Raw genomic sequence first — 22,551 nt, forward strand, 5'->3', positions numbered from 1 at the left:
TTTATTCCAAACTTAATCGTGATATATCCCATCTAATGGAAACGGAGACTAATTATATTTACAATCCTTAAATTAACGGAAACCCTTTAGGTGTAACTATCCATCAACCAAAAGTATACGATCTGATGAGATAGATGAGACCCTTTCACTGTTAGTTAAAGTTTTCTTCTTTGGTTCTTAAAAAAAAAATAAAAAAAATCCTAATAACTATATAGTCAGACTAGTAAGTTTCGGATATATAACAAAATACTTACAACAAAAGATGTTATTCCCATTGCTTATATAAAACCTTGTTATTGAAACACAAAGAAACCACATTACACTCAAACCAAAAAAATGTTTTTGTTCACTTACCTTAATTCTCTGTCCAAAACACCTCAAAAGTTAAAGAAAAGGATGTTAGCAACATGGACACCAGACCAAGAACTCAACAAAGTGAGACTAAGGTCTGGTGCTGACATGAAGAGGAAACTTACATGGTATGATTTAGTAGCTCTTGGAGTTGGAGGAATGCTTGGTGTTGGAGTTTTTGTTACTACTGGACCCGTTGCTCGAAAAACCTCTGGCCCTTCTGTTTTCATCTCTTATATAATTGCTGCTGTATCTGCCCTTCTATCTTCCTTGTGTTATACTGAGTTCTCTGTTGATGTTCCTGTTGCTGGTGGCGCTTTTAGTTATCTCCGAGTTACTTTTGGTAAGGATTTAACTTATATATACTGACTGACATGTCATCTAAAGATATCAGGTAGGGTTGGTTTCTCAGACTGTCACTCAACTAATAGTTATTATGTTAGAAAGTCACTTTACTTCTTGATTCCAATTTTTTCAACAAAAGTGACTTTCTGAGAAAATAATGGTTAGTTGAGTGACTATCTGAGAAACTAATTCGATGAAGGTAGATAGCAAGTTAGTACAGTACTCCATGTTGTTATAGATATTAACATGATGAAATTAAATGGATGCAGGGGAATTTGTGGGATACTTTGCAGGAGCAAATATATTAATGGAATATGTGTTATCAAATGCTGCTGTTTCAAGAAGTTTTACAGAGTATTTGTCATGTGCTTTTGGTAGGAATGATCCAAATTCATGGAGAATTCATGTACATGGTTTAATGCAAGGTTACAACATGTTGGATTTCCCGGCAGTCGCTTTGATTATTGTCCTCACTATTTGCTTGTGTCATAGGTATGTTTGCTATACAGTCAAATCTCTTTATAACAACGTCATTTGTTCAGATAGAAAAAGACTGTTGTTATAGAGACATCCGACTGTATGATAATTTGAGTACTCTTTAGTAGTTTTTGATAGTGATATATCTATTTTGCAGCACTAAAGAGAGCTCAATGTTGAACCTAATAATGACAGCCTTTCATGTGATGTTTTTTGGATTTATAATAATAGCTGGATTTTGCAATGGGAAGGTTGAAAACTTAGTAAAGCCAGGAGGTATAGCTCCATATGGTGTTAGAGGGATTCTTGATGGAGCAGCCATAGTTTACTTTAGTTATATTGGATATGATACAGTGTCAACCATGGCTGAAGAAATTAAAAACCCTTCAAAGACTCTACCTTTGGGAATTGTTGGCTCTGTCCTCATTGTCTCTACTCTCTATTGCCTCATGGCTCTATCTTTGTGCCTTTTGTTACCTTATAACATGGTACGTACATCGTTCAACTGACTTATACACACTGACAGTGTAAATAATTTATCAATGAAATTTTACTTGTTATATGTATCAGATTGTCTGATGTATAAAAGTTTAACTCGTTTATAAATGTTTGTAGATCCCGGAAGGAGCATCATTTTCCGCGGTTTTCGAGTTGATGGGATGGAAATGGGCAAGCAATGTAGTAGGGGCAGGTGCAAGTTTAGGGATTGTAGCATCTCTATTAGTAGCCATGCTTGGACAAGCAAGGTACCTTTGTGTCATTGGGAGGGCTAGACTTGTACCTTCATGGTTTGCTAAAGTACATCCTACTACCGGCACGCCACTAAATGCTACCATCGTCTTAGGTAAGTAGTATCATTACGTTGAAAGTCATTAGATATAAAAATAATTTTATAGTAGCCACTTGTCAAAATTAAAGGGAGAAGTTGTATTTTTTTTTGTAATTTTGTATGTTTGTGGTGGCTATTTTTTTTCTTATTTTTTTTTTATTCATTTGTTTTTCTTAGTGATAATCGTATAATCCTATTAATTAAAACACCTTTTTGGGAAAGCTTATATCACAAGGAACATCCAAGGGCCAATTAAGTCGAGCTAATTAAAAAAAGTAAAATCCTATAATATATCCTCCGTTTGTCCCAATTTATGTGACTTACTTTCTATTTTAGTCAGTCCCAAAAAGAATGACACATTTCTATATTAAGTAATAATTTAACTATAAAATATCTATTTTACCCTTAATGAAATGATTTACCGTCACACAAATTTCTATCATTTATTTTGGACCACAAGTTTTAAAAGTCTCCTTTTCTTTCTTAAATTCCATGTCGACTCAAACTATCTCACATAAAATGAGACGGAGGGAGTATAATAGTTGAAAGAAAAAAAAAGTATCCCTCCTTTTCCTAGATTCCCCCTTTTTGAATATTTATGGTCTATTTTGCTAGTATTTATAGGCATCAAAGAATAACTTTATTTAAACTCTAAAACAAGAAGAAAATTTTCAATACGCATCTTCTCATAGTTTTTAGAATATAGTCAACATAGAAGTTAGAATTTTTACTAAGGTGATTCAAAATATGAATAAGTAAATACACAAAGAATTCGAAATTGTTCAATATCTATTATGTATACATAAACTAATTTTAACCACGTTTATAATTTTTCGTTGAATGAAGTTCCGATCTACCTAGCTCCGCCCTTGACTATAGTAAGTTTAATGCTAAGAATCTTAATTGAACTCACAGAATTTAAATCCTACATCCGCCTCTATGCAATGCACGTAATCTAACAAAACATCTTCTTCTCAATTCTTATCATATGGCTTTTGTACAATAATTTTGTTTCTATTTTTCAGGTATATGTCAAGCATCAATTGCATTATTCACAGAGCTTGATATTGTAATAGAGATGATCTCCATTGGCACATTACTAGTGTTTTACTTAGTATCAAATGCACTTATATTTCGTCGATATGTTATACTTAGCAAAAATCCACCACTTCACACTCTCTTATTCCTCTTCCTTCTTTCATCCACCTCTTTTGCATTCTCATTATCATGGAAATTCAAACTACATTGGTGGAACCTCATGTTATTCGCGGGACTTACATTTTCCGCGACAGTTATTTTCCAGTATTTTGTCCCTATGATCGTTATGGAACGACAAGAGAGTTGGTTGGTCCCGTTCATGCCATGGCCTGCTACGATATCGATTTTCCTAAATGTTTTTCTCATGACAACATTGAAAATGGTGGCATATAAAAGATTTGGTATATGGTCTTGTGTTATAACAATATTTTATGTACTATATGGTGTCCACTCAACATATCATGCTGAAGAAATATTGGAGATGATTGTCGTTGTTGATAATGTGAATGTCAATTCTTCCACTCAACAACAAATTACTAAGGTTGATATTCAACTTCTTTAATATATAGTACAAAATTTCGTTGTCTAGGTATGTATGTTAGTGCTCTATATATATAGAGTACAAGTAAATAATGAAATTTTTACTGGACAGGGGTAAGGTGGAATGTCCCCCCTTGTCAATTGTCATCATGTATATATATTTGGTCATGATATAAAATGAATTTTTCGCTAAGCGGGTTCGGGTGAATTCCCTTGCAACCATACAGACCCGCTTTATATGCAGTTTGAAATGTCACAAAGTTAAAGTTAAAAGAAAGAAATGTTTTTTTTTTAGATTTATGATCTAAAACATTCGTAATTTTGTATAAATATTTTGGAATTTGTAACTTTAAATATGCCATAACATTCATTTAGTTATTAAAAAAAAGTTTCATTAAGAGCAAAATGAAACATGTAATTAGAATTAATAGTTTTTAAATTAAAAAAATGTATCGTTATTTTTAGAAAATACCGAAAAGAGTGGGTTCATATAAACTGAAATGGAGGAGTAATTAGGATGATGCCATTAAAACAAGAAAAAAAATAGAATATATAAATATATCGTACTTATATAATTAACATGCAGTAATCGAAAAATCAGGAAATCGAATAATCAAGGTCGCAAGATTTTTACATCATAATCTTTTTTATTTCAATTTTTCACCAGGCTTGGACCATGTCTCCCAACTATTTTTATAAAATCGCAGCCCGCTAGGGACATAGAGACAACTAAAGGAACCCGAAAAAGAAATCCCTTCAGTTGTCGGCGGGGTGAACATTGGATTAGTAGGTATATAATTGTCGGGATGCCCCAGTCCTCTTTTGCTAGATGTCTTTCAAGAAGATTCTTTCCCACATCGAAATATGACCGGACTAAATAGCAAGAGTGATTTTCTGAGCCGATCTGAATTTCCAACTCCTCGGGATGATATTTTTCTTTTAGTCTTCTTTGCGATCTAATGATTATGTTATGATACGCTAAAGATTAAATATGTGAAGGACAAATTATATATGAGGAAGATGATAAAAATGATGAAGATTACGTTTCTTTCAAACTAATAAAGCTAGTTATATAGTATATATATATATATATATATATATATATACGTCTACGCAAAATTATTGTTTCGCTATAAACCTGTATAATTCTCATTACTTGAGTAATTTTTGTGTTACAAAATAAAATTGTCTGACTTTCTGATTGTTGAGTGATTGTCTGAGAAATTAACTACGCCTTCCGGTGACGTCTTCCTTATATATCATAACCAAATATGTTGACACCCAATTTTGACCCTCCCCAATATAGATTGATCATCGAGCTTCTCCAATTTTAAAACGATTTAAGATAATTACTTTTTTTTAAAAAAAAAAAAGTAGGTTGCAAATTATTTTAAATAAGTTTTGTCGCTTATTATAATTTTTAGACAATAATTATATTTTACATAATTGTGTATATAATTAGTTTATTTTAGGAATATTCAAAAATTGTTTAAAAAGATTTTTAGTTTTACTTAAATATTTTATTAAGTTAATTAGTAGTTTATATTTTTGAATAATTAGTTTATTAAGTTAATTATTTTATTTTGTTAAGATTAGAAAGCTCGTTAATTAATATTAATTCACTTTATTTAATTTTAGCCGAATTCACTAACTAAATCAATTTGGCTATCCCTTAAGCTTTGGTTGGCTATAATTGTAATCCAATTGGCCAATTTCTTCAATTCCTCTTAGGCGAATTTTGGGCCTACTTGACCAAGACACTCACAAGCCCAATCCAATTAAATGAAAGCTCCTTCTAATATTCCCAGTCGGCCCAATGCTTAACTCCATTCCCCTTTCTATTATTTTTCCAACTCAAACCAACCGACCCATTTCTTTTCCCCAACCCGGCCCTTTTCTTCATTTAACAAGACCCATTTCAAGTTCAATGTTACCAGTTCACAAGCGACAATAGCCCACTCACAACGTCAATACACGGAAAAGCAACAACAACAGAAGACGGTACTCTGTTTTCTTTGTCCTCTTCTTCAGACGTCCCTTTCTAATTTATACGATTTCAACTAGAAAGCAACATGCTTCGTCCTTGTGACCTGGAGATGAAGCCACATCGTCGCTCAAGGACGATTGATCAATCCCAAGCGTCGATTCGCCTTTTCCTTTTTCGGAATGAATTAAAACCTCAGGAAAGGGTGTTTGTCCAAAATGGTGAAAATTTTTGAATTTTGAAATTTGAATGGACCTTGAATCCAAAAGGGGACCCAAAATTTCCCCCCCCATTTCCGAACCCTAAATATCCCATATATATTTTTCCTCTTATTGACTGTTGGTGGGCAGAGAGAAAAGGGGAAAAAAAAAGAGAGTTGGAAAAAAGATTAGAGATTTCTGATTGGAGAAAATATTGGAGAAGAGTTTGGATTTTTTTTAGAAAAGAAAAAAAAAAAAGAATACGAGGCTTGAGCATTAGTATTTTAAAGAAAAACTAAAATACGTTTCAGAGATAGAGGATACAATAGTTTTTTTTTAGGTGTTTGGGTTCAGTTCTCTGCTCAAATCTCTTGCCCACTGTTCGTTCCGAGTTCTTGTGGTAGAAGGGTCGGTTCCTTGCTCGTTTGTATTCCAGTCGCTGCTCATCAAAAGGTATATAACTCTCGACTCTCTCATTTTATTTATGTTCCAGTAAATGTCCGAGATTTGAGTTGTGTTCTGTATTGGTGTGATTCGATTGTTTGAGTATAGATGATGAGAGGTGAATGCCTTGTTTGCGGTTGTTCTTGTTTTTCTTGACTTTCATAGCTTTTTGAAACACTTCTTTAATCCTAGTTTATTCTCTTAAATCCGTCCTATTGCTTGATATTCGACACAATATCTTTCATTCCTTCACCTCAAACTAAATGAATGAATTATTATGCCAACATTCTGAGTTTGTGTATTGTACTTGCTACTGTACCGAGTTTGTATGTCACATGTGTCACTACTCGTTTTGATTCTTTACCTGGTAGCTTTATTGGGATATAGGCTTTATCTTCCTTCTCCAGAATCAATATGTTAGCTGATTGTATTGTTAAAATTTGTGTTAAAGTTTACTTTATTTAAACTTGATCTAAAAGGGGGATTAACAACAAATTGATCTAAGTTCTATTGCCTCTCTACTGGTTCTAACTTGTTTCGTCTTAGCAATGATCATCCGCATGTTCTATTATTTTCTCGCCTTCGTTTTTCATTTAAGTGTAGGAGTTATTTTTTTTTAAAAAAAAAATCTATCAATATAGTATGTCTATGTCCCATTATGGATTTGTGTTCATGGGAGCTCACTGGATTTTTGTTCTTATATATATATATATATATATATATATATATATTACATCTCTATATTTATCTCTAAAGTTTTGGTGGGCATCCTACATTAAAATCTAGTAGGCATGCATAAAAAAAAAATTATTTCACGACGTTGAGTAGTAACCCACTTGCATGAAATGTGTGTCTTCAAGTTTTTAATGCTATTTACAAAGTTCTCTTCTTTAAATTAATATATTGACCAACCTCTTTAAAATGTAGTTAGCATGAGCATGTTTCCTTTTGTTTTATTTGGCAGCAACATTTTCTTACACATAAGTGTGTTTATTTTGGGTTAATTTTAACCATTGAGTCGGAATTTGATAGAAACTTTAATGGATCGACTCATGTCCGAATAATATCTTGCTTTCATTTCTTAAGCGTGTGCATGTATAAAATTTATGCCAAGTTTTGTTGAAATATTTCCTATCCTTGTTGCCATTTCTTGCTGGTTTTTCAAAGGGCTGGAAATGTTTTATTGGTTGCCATAAATGTGTCGCGTACTTTACTGTCTTTTTAGTTTGAATGTCGAAATAATTTTTCTAGCTTTTAACTCAATTTGTGTTAGTTTGTGGTGGGTTGTTCCGAAATGTTGAATTATTTATTTTCTTTTCCAATTACCTAAATAAATATTCTAATTCCACTTCCTTATTTTATTTGGGTACAACTGCTGGCTGAGTCCGTCAGACTCTTATTGTTAATCCAGTTGCATTTTGAGAGAGCAACAAAAGCTCAAATCTCTTCTTCATTGAGTCAACCGGCCATTGAAAATCAACGAACAGTTCCCAAAGTTGAAAGAAATAATAGATCGAGAAGTTGAAAGATTGGGCCAAAGACCCATTCTTAATTCAAATTGTATTTCGTTACTTTTGGGCTTAAGCCCACTTGTCTATTATCTTGCTAAAATTTAGGACAGGTGAAAAATTGGGCCAAAAGCCCAAAACGAAAATGGGCCCAAATACTGGCCCAGGCGGACAGGAAAATCAGATTTGGGCCCAAATCTCTTTCCCTCCTTTATTTGTTGTGTTTATTTACTCGTCACTATCTGCTATTAATCTTAAGGGTTTTAAAATTTTCAAATCCCCAAAAGACACCCATTTTGAATTAATTACTTAACCAGATTATTCATCTCTTACTTGACTTAATAAATAAATAAATAAATAGGCATTTTTACAAAATATTTCGCTTAAATAATAGGTCAATATTTCCTTTTTCCCTTTTCAAAATGATTCTAACTATAAAAATTGTTCAATTCAAATTAGGTTAAACTACTTTAGCCAAATAAATTAATTATCGGATAACCGCATTAGCGGATATTCTAGATGCCTTAAAAACCTTCTTAGAATATTAATAGGAATCTCGAACCCCCTTAATGGTTTTCAATAGATTTACTGTTTTAGTCTTTTGAAAACAATAGTTTTCTTGATTTTTCTTAAAAATTAAGTGGCGACTCTTAAAACCAGTCAAAATATATTTTCCTTATAAAACAAAATATATATACATGACAAGGGGGGACATTCCACCTTACCCTTGTCCAGTAAAAAAATCATTTTTTTTACTTTTACTGTATATATAGAGCATTAAACATGCGTAGGCAATGAAATTTTGTGCTATATATTAAACAAGTTGAATATCAACCTTAGTAATTTGTTGTTGAGTGGAAGAATTGACATTCACATTATCAACAACAACCATTTCCACTATTTCTTCAGCATGATATGTTGAGTGGACACCATATAGTACATAAAATATTGTTATAACACCAGCCCAAATCCCAAATCTTTTATATGCCACCATTTTCAATGTTGTCATGAGAAAAACATTTAGGAAAATCGATATCGTAGCGGGCCATGGCATGAACGGGACCAACCAACTCTCTTGTCGTTCCATAACGATCATAGGGACAAAATATTGGAAAATAATTGTCGCGGAAAATGTAAGTCCTGCGAATAACATGAGGTTCCACCAATGTAGTTTGAATTTCCATGATAATGAGAATGCAAAAGAGGTGGATGAAAGAAGGAAGAGGAATAAGAGAGTGTGAAGTGGTGGATTTTTGCTAAGTATAACATATCGACGAAATATAAGTGCATTTGATACTAAGTAAAATACTAGTAATGTGCCAATGGAGATCATCTCTATTACAATATCAAGCTCAGTGAATAATGCAATTGATGCTTGACATATACCTGCAAAATAGAAACAAAAATTAAACTTCATGTCAAGTCAAAATCAGACAAATAAAATTGAAACGGAGGGAATAAAAGCTATTCTTTGATGTATATTTGCTAATAGACCACATACATTAGTTTTTAAAAAAAATGAGAAGAAAAAAGGAGGGAGACTTTCTTGTGATATAAGCTTTGCTCAAAAAGGTAATTTATTCTTCTAAATATATATTACTATTTTGAAGATAATATATAGTTAACTAACTAATCTACTTTAATCATCACCTAGGAAACCAATGAATAAAAAAATGAAAAAAATACAACAACCACAAACAAACAAACACACAAAAAAGTTATTGTTAGTTGATTGATTCAATCAATTAAAAGTGTATTTTTTTTCTAATAATTTAAATTTTTAGATGAAATGATATGACTGATCTTTAGTACTGTTACTTACCTAAGACGATAGTAGCATTTAGCGGAGTGCCGGTAGTAGGATGTACTTTAGCAAACCAAGAAGGTACAAGTCTAGATCTTCCAATGACACAAAGGTACCTTGCTTGTCCAAGCATGGCTACTAATAGAGATGCTACAATCCCTAAACTTGCACCTACCCCTACTACATTGCTTGCCCACTTCCACCCCATCAACTCGAAAACCGCTGAAAATGATGCTCCCTCCGGGATCTACAAGCATTTATAAATGAGTTAAACTTCTATACACCAGACAATCGAATACAAATAACAAGTAAAATTTCATTGATCAATTCTTTATACTGTCACTCTGTCTGTGTATATAAGTCAGTTGAACGACGTACGTACCATGTTATAAGGTAGCAAAAGGCATAAAGATAAAGCCATGAGGCAATAGAGAGCAGAGACAATGAGGACAGAGCCAACAATTCCCAAAGGTAGAGTCTTTGAAGGGTTTTTAATTTCTTCAGCCATGGTTGACACTGTATCATATCCAATATAACTAAAGTAAACTATGGCTGCTCCATCAAGAATCCCTCTAACACCATATGGAGCTATACCTCCTGGCTTTACTAAGTTTTCAACCTTCCCATTGCAAAATCCAGCTATTATTATAAATCCAAAAAACATCACATGAAAGGCTGTCATTATTAGGTTCAACATTGAGCTCTCTTTAGTGCTGCAAAATAGATATATCACTATCAAAAACTACTAAAGAGTACTCAAATTATCATACAGTCGGATGTCTCTATAACAACAGTCTTTTTCTATCTGAACAAATGACGTTGTTATAAAGAGATTTGACTGTATAGCAAACATACCTATGACACAAGCAAATAGTGAGGACAATAATCAAAGCGACTGCCGGGAAATCCAACATGTTGTAACCTTGCATTAAACCATGTACATGAATTCTCCATGAATTTGGATCATTCCTACCAAAAGCACATGACAAATACTCTGTAAAACTTCTTGAAACAGCAGCATTTGATAACACATATTCCATTAATATATTTGCTCCTGCAAAGTATCCCACAAATTCCCCTGCATCCATTTAATTTCATCATGTTAATATCTATAACAACATGGAGTACTGTACTAACTTGCTATCTACCTTCATCGAATTAGTTTCTCAGATAGTCACTCAACTAACCGTTATTTTCTCAAAAAGTCACTTTTGTTGAAAAAATTGGAATCAAGAAGTAAAGTGACTTTCTAACATAATAACTATTAGTTGAGTGACAGTCTGAGAAACCAACCCTACCTGATATCTTTAGATGACATGTCAGTCAGTATATATAAGTTAAATCCTTACCAAAAGTAACTCGGAGATAACTAAAAGCGCCACCAGCAACAGGAACATCAACAGAGAACTCAGTATAACACAAGGAAGATAGAAGGGCAGATACAGCAGCAATTATATAAGAGATGAAAACAGAAGGGCCAGAGGTTTTTCGAGCAACGGGGCCAGTAGTAACAAAAACTCCAACACCAAGCATTCCTCCAACTCCTAGAGCTACTAAATCATACCATGTAAGTTTCCTCTTCATATCAGCACCAGACCTTAGTCTCACTTTGTTGAGTTCTTGGTCTGGTGTCCATGTTGCTAACATCCTTTTCTTTAACTTTTGAGGTGTTTTGGACAGAGAATTAAGGTAAGTGAACAAAAACATTTTTTTGGTTTGAGTGTAATGTGGTTTCTTTGTGTTTCAATAACAAGGTTTTATATAAGCAATGGGAATAACATCTTTTTTTGTAAGTATTCTGTTATATATCCGAAACTTATTGGTCTGACTATATAGTTATAATATCCTGTAGGACCAACTAAAAGAGGAAGCATTTGCTATTAGAATTTTTTTTCTCCATTTATCTTAGGAATCAAAGCGAAAAACTTTAAATGATGTTGAAAGAATCTCGTCCATCTCATCACATGTCCCCATGATTTGTTTGAAAGTACAACCTTGTCCTTTGATTCTTTTTAGGGTGACCATTATACCCTTATGATTAATTCTTTATCCTTTCCTCAGCTTTTTTAGAGCACCAAGACTCAAAAAGACATTATAAGAAAGCATGCAAAGAAGGGTGGAAAAAGGATCCATTCTTAGCTTGTAAGAGGAATCACAAAACAAAAGGTTGAGGGAGTTTGACCTATTCTTTTAGGAATTTGAAAAGGTGTGACTAGCATCCATTCTTTGTAAAAGCAATAATAATATAAACATTTCTTTTCATTGAGAATAATTGGACTTGGACCCTTCATATTTATTTTTCACATATTCAGTGTAATTTCACTAATGAAGTCTAAAGATGATAAAGATGTACGCAGAATGTTTCCCAGAATAGATTATTATTGCATCTAAGGTCATTTTAGTCTTATTAGAAGATAATTGAGGATAATGCTTTTTAGATTACCACTAATTAGAATCAAATCAGCAAGTAAAATGTGTTTAATCCATATCCAAGTTGTAGAATTTTTTCCATCATACTACTTATTACTTAGCCTAGCTAGCTAGCTAGAATTGGAATGTAGCCCTTTTAAAGTCTACAATATATTGTAGCTCTATAGGGAATATACCTCATGCATTGAGGGCTAAAGCCATAGAATGAATTTCTACAATTAGGTGAGAAGCCACTGACTTAATGAAAATCATGTTGACATTTAAGGTCATTCAGGCCAAATCTAAAGGGATCTTTTAGCCTTGTTGCTCTGATCTCCGCCTCAAATTATCTGTTGTGATTTTGAAGACATAAATGTTTTTGAAGACTACATACACCTAAATAGAAAGATTATATCTTAAGACATAAATAAAAATAAAATGATCAAAGAACCCTCTTGATTACAGCTTTTTTAGGGACGTATAAAAATGAAACACAACATATAACTTGAAATGGAAAGGTGGGGTGGGAGGGAGGGGGAGGAGTATATTCTACCTATGATAGAAATTTGAATGTGAAACCTCATGATTCTAGTTTTAAATCTTAGCTCACGGATTACTAGACCACACTCTCGGATCTAGACTCCTTCTCTATTCCTTTTTATGAGACATCTAGGTAAAGCAAATATGTAATATAATTATATACCTAATTTAATAAAAAATAACATTATATTATCAATTCATATAAATTAAACTTTTCTTTAATATAGATTAAAAGACAGTTGAAAATTATACATTGGCACCGGCTTTTGCTATACTATTTCTCTTTGTTCTTTCACTTTCATCTTCTAATTTTAATAAATGATTTTTAAAAAAAAAGTCAAAAAGACACCTCTTTTTTCTAGAATAAAATCCAAGAAGTGTACTAGTCACATAATTGAGTACTAATTACTAATAGATTTCCAAATCTAAAGTTTTTTTTTGTTAATTACAAAAAGCAATCGTCGAATCACATGACAAAAGAAGATTATGTTAATTAACTTTTTATCCTTGTCATAACTAAGTATTAGCCAATGAAAAAACCTAAGTAGTACTCAACTCTAATTCTTTTATATATATATATATATATATATATATATAGTTTTTCCAAAAATTCCCAATTTTTTTATCTAAGTTCAAACTACAAGTATAGATTCTGGAGAAATTATTTATAGATGAAACAGATATTATTTTATTTTCAACTCTTTATAGGAAGTTTTATCTTTTTGTTTTCTGGATAAATCGAATCCATAATTTTAAGATTAAAATTGAAGAATGCTAATTACCACTTAAGCAACTCCTCTCGTGAAAACGGAGAATTAGTTATCTCATTGGAGCCCTCTTAATACCATGATGCCATTCTTAACAAGATTTAACGTCAAGAGCCAACATAAGAAAAATATTGAAAGTGATCGAGCAACTTGTTTTAAACCAATTATAATTTAACCATGATCATATATATAGTCACTACATATAAACTATGAATTAATACAACAAATTAATTTCAAGCAACTAGGCCATGATTAATAAGCGGTGGAGGCAAAATTTTTACTAAGAAATTTAAAATATGAACAAATAAACATACAAAGAAGTTAAAGGGGTTTAACATCTACTATATACTTAAAAATAATAATTTTAATCATATATAATAATATAACATTTTATAAAATAAAGCTCAGATGAACCCGCTCGACTATACCTAACTTTTTGAGTCTCGACCACAAATAAGGAGTGGTAAATGTTCCTTTCAACATTTCCAATTTCTAGATAAGTCCAAATTTCCAGTTTCATTTAGGATCATACAAAAAAATTGGATTAGACTAATTAAAAATACTCTGATGATTGAGACCAGGAATTAAATTTCCAATAATTAAGATTTGCATTATAATAAGATTTGACACAGTGGGAAAGCATATACACTGTTAACTATTTTAAAGAAAAGAATTAGGGGGAAGTGGAATTTTTTGAGCTTTTCAATCTTATTGGTGATTGATTAAGTTGCACTCAAGGGGAATATATTAATAGCCTTTTACTAATTAAGTATTATTATTATTTCAACAAAGTGGGGGCACTATATAACTAGGAATTTAATTAATTTTTCATTGACCTCATTCCTCACCTCTCCTAATGTTAGCTTAGTGATCAATTAGCCTTGAGTATCTATAGCTTTAATGAGATAGATACTCCTAAACTAATAGTGACACATCATATGCTTAACGTTCTTAATTCTTTAATCTCGTCTCAATTTATGTGATTCTGTTTGAATGCAAACACAATTAGTATTGTACACTAAATAATTGGGATTATTTTAGAAAATTTCATAAACTTTAAATCTTAGATTTGAGACCATAAAAAGGACATTTCTCATTTGTTTGAAGTCATATTAATTAGGCTTCTTTTTTCCCACCTGGTGTTTGGAGCCCCGACTAAATTCGAATCGCGCACTGCAGGGGCTATTTGGAGGTGGCGCTCCCAACATAACTTTCTCCATACCCAGGGATAGAACCGAGACCTCTGGTTAAGGGTGAAGCAGTTCCAACAAAAATTTCTCCATATTAGACTCTTTTTTTTAATAAGCAAAGAAGGGGAAAGACGGATATGGCTTTAAAAGATACTACAACAAATATGATATATAGCTACGAAATTATTAGCTACAACATCAAATTCGTCACTAATTGTTCGCTTTTAGTTACAAAATTTACTTTTCGTGCTTAAATATATGAGACACATACTTTTAGTGACGAAACATAAAAATCCGTAGCAAAGTTTTGTCCACTAAAGTTTCCCACCAAAAAATTAATTGGCGCCATTTGTTAAGTAGTGTTAGTCACAAATTTGAAGTTATCAGTGACCCATTATTTCGTCACTAATAATATATCTAATTCATGACAAATTATTTTGTCTTAAAATATATTAATTTTTGTACACAAAAAAATTTCATCTAAAAAAATATGTTGTTACAATATCGACAAATTAGAGTTCGTAGTTAAATATTATAATTTTTAGCTATAAAAATTTAGATTTAACTATGACATTTATTTTTGTCACTAATAATATAAATAATTGGTGACCAAGATTTTATTGTCTCTAATCAATCAGTGATTTAGTGACAACAAAAAAATTGTCACAAAATGTTGTGTTAAATAGCAACGACTTAAAATTTGTAGTGAATAATTCAACTATTTGCTACAAAAAAAATTCATAACTAAATACAATTTTTTTGGCTACAATTGTTCATAATTACAAGTGACAACTTACAAAAAGAATAATTCAAGTTCTTCATAAGAAATAGACAGAGTCCATTCGTTAATTGGCAAGGGAAAATATTAAAATCAACGAATTTGGTCGATTTTGTAAAAAATGAAAAAGTTCAAGTCATCAATTTTCTTAAATTATGCAATTGTAAAATACATCATTTGAAAAATACAATCCAGGTTATAAGTACCCTGAGTGGGTTACGGTTCTACCACGATATTGCTAATATTTGTTGGTTTATCACTTTTGTTTTTTATTTGATACACTTTCATTGATAAAGACGATAGAAAAAATAATTCCTCAAGTCTTGGTGCTAATTTTTGAGCGTGTCTATTGATTTGTGATTGGTAAACTGCATAGACTAAGTCGATCTATTTACTTTTGCCTAAAATATGTACATATTTAATAGTAATTTCACATACGTACGTAGAGCAACTATACAAAGATATTATCGATTTACAAACTTAGACTTTGCAAAGATGCGAAATATTTCATTAACTTCTATTAATCTTTTCCATCAGTGTGAAAATTGAAATAAACTAAAAAATGAAAGCACAAATGAAAGAAATGAACCAACTAGAATTCCAAATATATTATGATGAAGTACTATAGCTATGAGTATCGATGTTTTTTTTAAAACAATTGATTTACTGATCGACTTGAACTGATTATTTAATTTTTTTAATAAAATCAAAAGTTTAATTTTATATAAATTTATAATTGTACTGAATAATATATAAAATTTATAAAAATAAATAAATAAAATGACTGAATCGTACTGAATATATTTAAAGATATTTTAAAAAATATATAGTTTAGTTAAAATATAATCTACATTTGAATGAATTGTGGGTGTTTAATTTCATAAATTTGTGTATGTGTATAAATAATCATATAATATATTATTTCTACATAAGTTAAATTTGAAATAAGTGAATGAAGTTAAAAATAAAATAAAAATGAGAGACAAGAGAGAGTTGATCGGATGGTAAGCACTCCTCACTTCCAACCCTAAGGTTGTGGGTTTGAGTCCCCAAGAAAGCATAATGTGGGAGCCCCTCCCGGGGGAGAGGTTAAAAAAAATTGAGATGGGAGATAATAGGAACATAAATATTTTTTATAATAATAAATTTATCTCTAATTAATACATTTAAGAACAAAATAATTTTTTTAATATAAAATATAGTCGTTAGTGACGAAATTAGATTTTGTTCAACTACGAAATACATATAACTTTAGAGACAATTTATGTCGTCACTGATTGAAGTAAAATAATTAGCGATGATATAATTTTGTCTATAGTAATAACCTTTTTAGTGACAAAGCATACTATAAACTAAAAAAATATACTTTTTACGGCAAATAAATTTGTCACAAATGTTTAAGCATTATTTGGGGACGATTTTTCTTTTTGTAGTTAAATAATACTTTTAGCGACGAAGATGGCGAAATTATTTGTCCCTGATAATCAAATTTGTTGTAGTAAGATAAGAACTCCAACACTAGCTGAGGTAAGAAAAAGTCACTCAGTAAATCGATGAATTATACACTTGGAGATAGGAGCAGGGGCATTAAAACTATACAAGTTCTGTCGAAAAAGTGAAGTCTAGGGACAACGATAAACGTGAGGAATGACATCTCCATCCTCCGTCCTACTAAAATAGTTTGTAAGCAATGAACATGCTAAATACCAACCTTTTTAAAACTTTTTTTTTCTTAAATTTCGTGTCATATTAAATAGAGATTCACGTAAATTGAAACAGAAGTAATAATTATGGTTCCTTTAGTTAGAGAAATTAGATAAAATAATTCCATGCCTATCCAAGTACTATATATGATAAGTGCAAGGATCACTCACAACATGCCTTCTTCTCAAGTTGTCCTTTCTATACATGAAATCACAAAGGACTTGAAACATCCTAAAAACATATATAATGGCATCCAGCACAAAAAGATTTAGTTTGTTCTTTTTCACTTTTTAGGGAGAGTCATGAGATTGAGTGGGTCAAGGTGGATCTAGTCTTATAGCTAGTTACGGATTCACGTGAAATCTATAGCTTCTACTCACGCTTTATGTTTTTGTTTAGAGATCATCAAGTTACTATATATAAATATTTAACTGTGAACGCGGTTATTATTATATATATCGACTTAAGATCATTATAGTAATTTATAACTTTAAATTCTGAATTCGTCTCAATAACAGGTGGGGAGTCACATGAATCTCATGGTTGAATATAATATGGAAGAAGATCACAGAATTTTGATAGGAAATGATTATAACTTCATTGTCCATCCAATTGTTTTTATTTAATAGAAAAAAAGCCAATATTCATGGTGCAATATATATCAAAAGTTGGATTAGCTAAGCAACATTACCACCATACAATGAAAATGGTCACCTTCTCTTGCAAAGAATATTTATGTTTACAATTATATATGAAGAACATAGGTCAAAATAACCTATTTTCAAACGCAACTCTCAAGGTATTGTCTGCTTTGGAGCATATATATAAAATTTTAAATAACATTGACGCTTTCTAATCACAAATATTAAAGATATTTTTGATCATTTTCCGTAAATGAATAAAGGTTAGGTGTGTGATCACAAACCAATATATAGCAATGAAAATCACAAATAAGTGATATGGAGCTAAAAGTGGATTTATGTCAAACACACAAGACCTCACCTGTAAGCAAAGAAAACAAAAAGTGCACTTATACGTAATAGGTTACAGCATTTAAGTTTTTGTCATGTTATGTATTGCTTTTAGCAATAATCCATCAATCACAAATTATAAAAGGGAAAAAATTACAAAGATATTGATCTTGATTTAATTAAGATATGGTCTGCCATCAACCAAAAGGAACATATATCATGATCCAGTTGTAACCACAAGACAAATATAGAAATTTGGTAAAATGCATATATATATATATATATAAATTGATAATGAGTTCTTCCTAGTACGTGCCAAGGATGTTGCTTAGTAATCAATGAAATGAATTGTGAATCATAAGTTTTAAATTTGAATATTAATTAGCAAAGACAAAATTACTAGATAATTTCTTCTCATCTGTCTAAAGGGATGGGTAAAATCTCGCCATATATATGCTTGATAAAGGTAAAAATTAATCGTGCATGTATAAGTTAACCCCAACACCACAATTATAGAAAAAAAAAAAATCAAACAACACAAGTTGCTTGGAAAGAATAAATTTGGACAATTTTTTTATGAAATAACCGTTAGCCAGAAGGGTATTTTAAAAAAATATATTTAACTAGTTGGAGAGCACTTTTTAGCTAGTTGACTAATGGTGAAAGAATTTTTGGAGCCAAAAATATAATAAAGAATATAATAAGACTATTTAATACCGTATTTTTTTACCCCCTGAACTATTTAATAGTGTATTTTAAAGGTATATATGTGCCCACATGGACACATTATTATTTATAATTTTGTATTATTTTTTATGTTCACATGGGCAAATATATATGTTTAAAATACGGTATTAAATAGTCTAGGGAGGTAATAGGTCCTCATGAAAGTTTAGTATCGCAACACCAAATTCGACCAAAGTTAAGGTATTTTTCAGAAACTTATCCCTATTTTTTTCCTATAATATATACATAGAGTTAATTTATTAATTATAACTTCATTTTAGTTCACCAATTGTGTTTGTTTAATAATAAATAGAAAAGCCAATATTCATGGTGCAATTGGATCTAAAGTGAACTCCTTTTCAAATTCAATGGCTAGTTGTTCATGAGCAAGTATACTCACCCTTATTCTTTTTAAGATTCAACGTATTCATTGAGATTTGTCTAATCATTGTATTAAAAGACGTATGTTTTAATTGCAACTAATTTTTATGTTTTAATGACTTAAAAACATGAGTGAGAAAATTTTATTTTGGAAAAAAAAAAAATGGAGCTTTAAATTTAAAATCTTAAAAATAAATTATATAAGTGGAATAGCCCAAGGCCATTACATTGAAAAATAGGAGAAAAGGTAAGTACCTAATATTTGAATTAATATTATATATATTTTCACTTGTTTTACTAGGATTGTGATGAAGTGGTAAGTACTCCTTCATCCATAATCAGAAATCCCAAACTCGAGTCTCTCTGGGTACAAAGTCGCATTTGTTAGGGAGTGCTTTACTCTCTAATCTGGGACTTCTCGGTGCGAATACAAATTTAATTGAACTTCAATATGAGTACTGGATATCTAGTGAAAAAACAAAAAAACTAGTTATTTTTGCTAGTACATCTAGGTCATGTAAAACCTTGTTTATTTTCTTAAAAATATAGCAATATAGATAAATGAAGGTTAATTAGTGGTATATGATCAGAAAGAGGTGATATGGAATTAAAAGTGGATTAATGTCAAATACAATACCTCACCTCTAAGCAAATATATTTACGAAGACAAAAAGGCAACTTAACCTAATTAGGATACAATGGTCTGCCATTAACTAAAAGGAAACATATCAATTGTAACAAGAAGACAAACAGAAAAGAAATTTGGTATAAAATTTCTATGACCTACACATTACTGACAAAATTTGGTAAAATTTCTTGATATAAAAATGACACCTAATTTTTCAAAAATATATTTTGTGATCTTCATGGAATATTATTATTAATAAACAATAATAAAGATCTTACTTTAAAAAATTGAATTCAACTAAGATATGCTGCTTAGATAGAGAGGGAAAAAATGGGGTTGATTTTACATAAATGTGCCTTTTTAGATCTATATTAATTAGATTTTGTTCTTATGTTTATAAGTCTGCAAATATGATCTTTGAAAAATTATTGGTTGGAATTAATGACATTAGACTTAGATCTAATATTTGTTCATTCAATGCTTATCTATCTAGATAAAAAGAAAATATTTGACTATCTCTAACTTCTGTAATAATTTACAAAATTTTATATTAAACCACCATTTAATATTTTTGCTCAAAAAATCTTTATCTAAGAGATTCATATGTTATAAAAGAAAATCATATGAATAATATTATGGAAAAACTACCTAATTATACAGAAATCTCTACCATATTTACTAATTCTCTCTATAGTTTTGAAATAATTACGTATTGTCTCACTAATTAATATAATTTTATACCATATTTTCAAGTCATATACATCTAGATACATGTAATTTTGCTACCACATACACTGAAATAGGAAGAGAAACGAGTGAGATAGGAAGGAGGTGAACGAGATAGTTTATGCATCTCATATACATGTGAATCACAACAACTACATATATCTAGAATACTAGATACATTATAGGTACATTCTGAAATACAAATACATAGGAAGAAAGGTGAGCGAAAAAGGGAGATAGACAAGCAAGAAAGGAGAGAGGCAAACGAGAGACTCAAATATATACGAATCCACCTAAATATAATAGAAGTATATCTAAAATAAATTGCACCTAATTTTAACCTCATATATTCGAGATTAAAACTTTCTTAATGCCAAAATTGGGAGTTAAGTGAGAGTGACAAATTAACATCACATCACATCTTTCAAAAGAGAATTCCACTATTAACTGTCTGCATAAAACTTTCTTGAACTTTTCTTCTAATTAAAAAACTAAACTTTTTACAACTATAACATCAAACTCACAGCTCAGAGCATTCCACTTATATAAGAGTCAATTGAGGCCAAGAAAATAAAATTGGGCCCTTTTCAGCATTATCCTTTGGTGTACTTGTACATGACAATCTTTCTATTTGGATCATGGCATTATTGGAAAAGCTGCAGCCTAAGAGTTGTTTGGTATTCGGGATGAGATATTCAATGAAATTATTTTATTTTATTTTTCATATGGGATATTAATTCATCATTTCAGTATAAATGGTGACACTAAATAATCACGAGATTAGCTAATAGCTTATACCAGTTATGAAATAATGTAATCTCAAATTTTATCTCAAAGTTGTTATACTTATCTCACATATCAAACGACACCTAATGGTATGACCTAAAGTTTGGGTTAAAAGTCCTCTTTAATTTTAAGCAAATTTTATTTTTCATTATAAAATGTAGTGGAAGAATTATAGAATTCTCTTATTTTTAATCAAAAGATTTTGCAGCGAAATTCTGATCGGGGTAAAGAACGTTTCTCCCACTTTATACAACAAAGTCTGAATTAATCATGGACCTCGATACAAAATCAAATATTGAATGGAAAATTAATATCTTTTTTTTTCCAATAGCTTTTGTGGGATATAAGTATTAATTAATTAAGGACAGAAATTAGTTGACTAAACTTTATCATCGTGATTGCATAATCCATTGTTGCTTGAAATAGTACAAAATTGACAAATCTTGAAATCAAATCTAGAAATTTGTCTTCTTCCTCAACTAGAAATTTAGAAAATCACAATATAATTTCATCTAAAATAATATTTTCGTTTTAATTTTTGTGGCATATTTTTCTTTTTAATATGTCTCAATAAAATTATCAATGTTCTATAATTAAAAATAGTTTTACTTTAGAATATTCATTTTATTTTTAATATGATGATTTAGCTACACAAATTATTAAGGAGTATTTTAAACCTGAAAATTTAAATTCTACTTTTTTTTTCTTAAATTTTATATCAAATTAAACCGTGCCTAAATCGAAAAGGAGGGAATGCTACTATCATCAAACTTCCCACCTATTCATAGGGTAATTGACCCTTTTAAAGTTAATTGTCCCATTTAAGATTTTAAAAAATATTTATATTTAATATTTATATCAAATTAATATATATGTATTTTATCATGATGAAGTAATATGTGAGTGAAATTCATATTGATTAACCCTTGTTAGGTGATAAAAGACACATGTCATACTATTATTAATTTATTATAAATATTGAATACGAATAAATACTTATCCTACAATTAATATCATTTGCATTAGGTGAATTTGTTATTACCTAAAAGGGTATATTATATATTCCAGAAATAAAGCCACTTGACATGCGATGATATAGTATTATATATAAAGTAGGAATTTTTGGCCAAAAACATCCTTAAATTATACTCTCAACTTAAACTACATCCTCAAATAATTTTTTTTAACAAAAAACGTCCCTCAATTATTTAAAATTCAACAACTTTCATCCTTTTGTTAAAATTTATCAAAAATTAACAAATTCTTCACAAAAATATGTACGGTTCACACAACTCTCAACAAAAGTCCCTAAATCACTCCCAATAAATCAATTTTGTTCATTCTACATACATCTAAAATAAAATATTGTGATTTTTTTTAGCAACAACGTTTTGCATTGTCTTCCTTTAATTAACAATTTTGTTT

The 22,551-nt window shown here is 30.4% G+C and overlaps 2 protein-coding genes across 2 annotated transcripts; one reads left to right on the forward strand and one right to left on the reverse strand.

The window, feature by feature from the left end:
* Window positions 1-301: 301 nt before the first annotated feature.
* On the forward strand, window positions 302-3,739 carry LOC125842012 (cationic amino acid transporter 6, chloroplastic-like). The gene is made up of 5 exons (XM_049521201.1): window positions 302-694; window positions 966-1,188; window positions 1,331-1,661; window positions 1,789-2,017; window positions 3,028-3,739. Exons 1-5 carry the CDS (start codon window positions 337-339, stop codon window positions 3,600-3,602), a joined length of 1,716 nt encoding a protein of 571 aa, XP_049377158.1. The 5' UTR covers window positions 302-336; the 3' UTR covers window positions 3,603-3,739.
* Window positions 3,740-8,404: 4,665 nt separating this feature from the next.
* LOC125842067 (cationic amino acid transporter 6, chloroplastic-like) lies at window positions 8,405-11,253 on the reverse strand. The gene is made up of 5 exons (XM_049521265.1): window positions 10,870-11,253; window positions 10,376-10,598; window positions 9,903-10,233; window positions 9,539-9,767; window positions 8,405-9,102 (listed from the first exon to the last, which is right to left on the reverse strand). The coding sequence occupies exons 1-5, from the start codon at window positions 11,225-11,227 to the stop codon at window positions 8,531-8,533; spliced, it is 1,713 nt and encodes a 570-aa protein (XP_049377222.1). The 5' UTR covers window positions 11,228-11,253; the 3' UTR covers window positions 8,405-8,530.
* Window positions 11,254-22,551: the final 11,298 nt, after the last annotated feature.

This window comes from Solanum stenotomum, chromosome 10 (assembly GCF_019186545.1).
Source record: "Solanum stenotomum isolate F172 chromosome 10, ASM1918654v1, whole genome shotgun sequence".
Classification (NCBI taxonomy): domain Eukaryota; kingdom Viridiplantae; phylum Streptophyta; class Magnoliopsida; order Solanales; family Solanaceae; genus Solanum; species Solanum stenotomum.

Bases quoted from the DNA above. Each gene is read 5' to 3' on its own strand.
- LOC125842012 (XM_049521201.1), top strand. From the start codon at position 337: ATGTTTTTGTTCACTTACCTTAATTCTCTGTCCAAAACACCTCAAAAG. The intron at 695-965 runs GTAAGGATTTAA...AAATGGATGCAG, and splicing joins TTATCTCCGAGTTACTTTTG to GGGAATTTGTGGGATACTTT. The intron at 1,662-1,788 runs GTACGTACATCG...AAATGTTTGTAG, and splicing joins TTTTGTTACCTTATAACATG to ATCCCGGAAGGAGCATCATT.
- LOC125842067 (XM_049521265.1), bottom strand. From the start codon at position 11,227: ATGTTTTTGTTCACTTACCTTAATTCTCTGTCCAAAACACCTCAAAAG. The intron at 9,768-9,902 runs GTACGTACGTCG...AAATGCTTGTAG, and splicing joins TTTTGCTACCTTATAACATG to ATCCCGGAGGGAGCATCATT. The intron at 9,103-9,538 runs GTAAGTAACAGT...TCTATTTTGCAG, and splicing joins AAATGCTACTATCGTCTTAG to GTATATGTCAAGCATCAATT.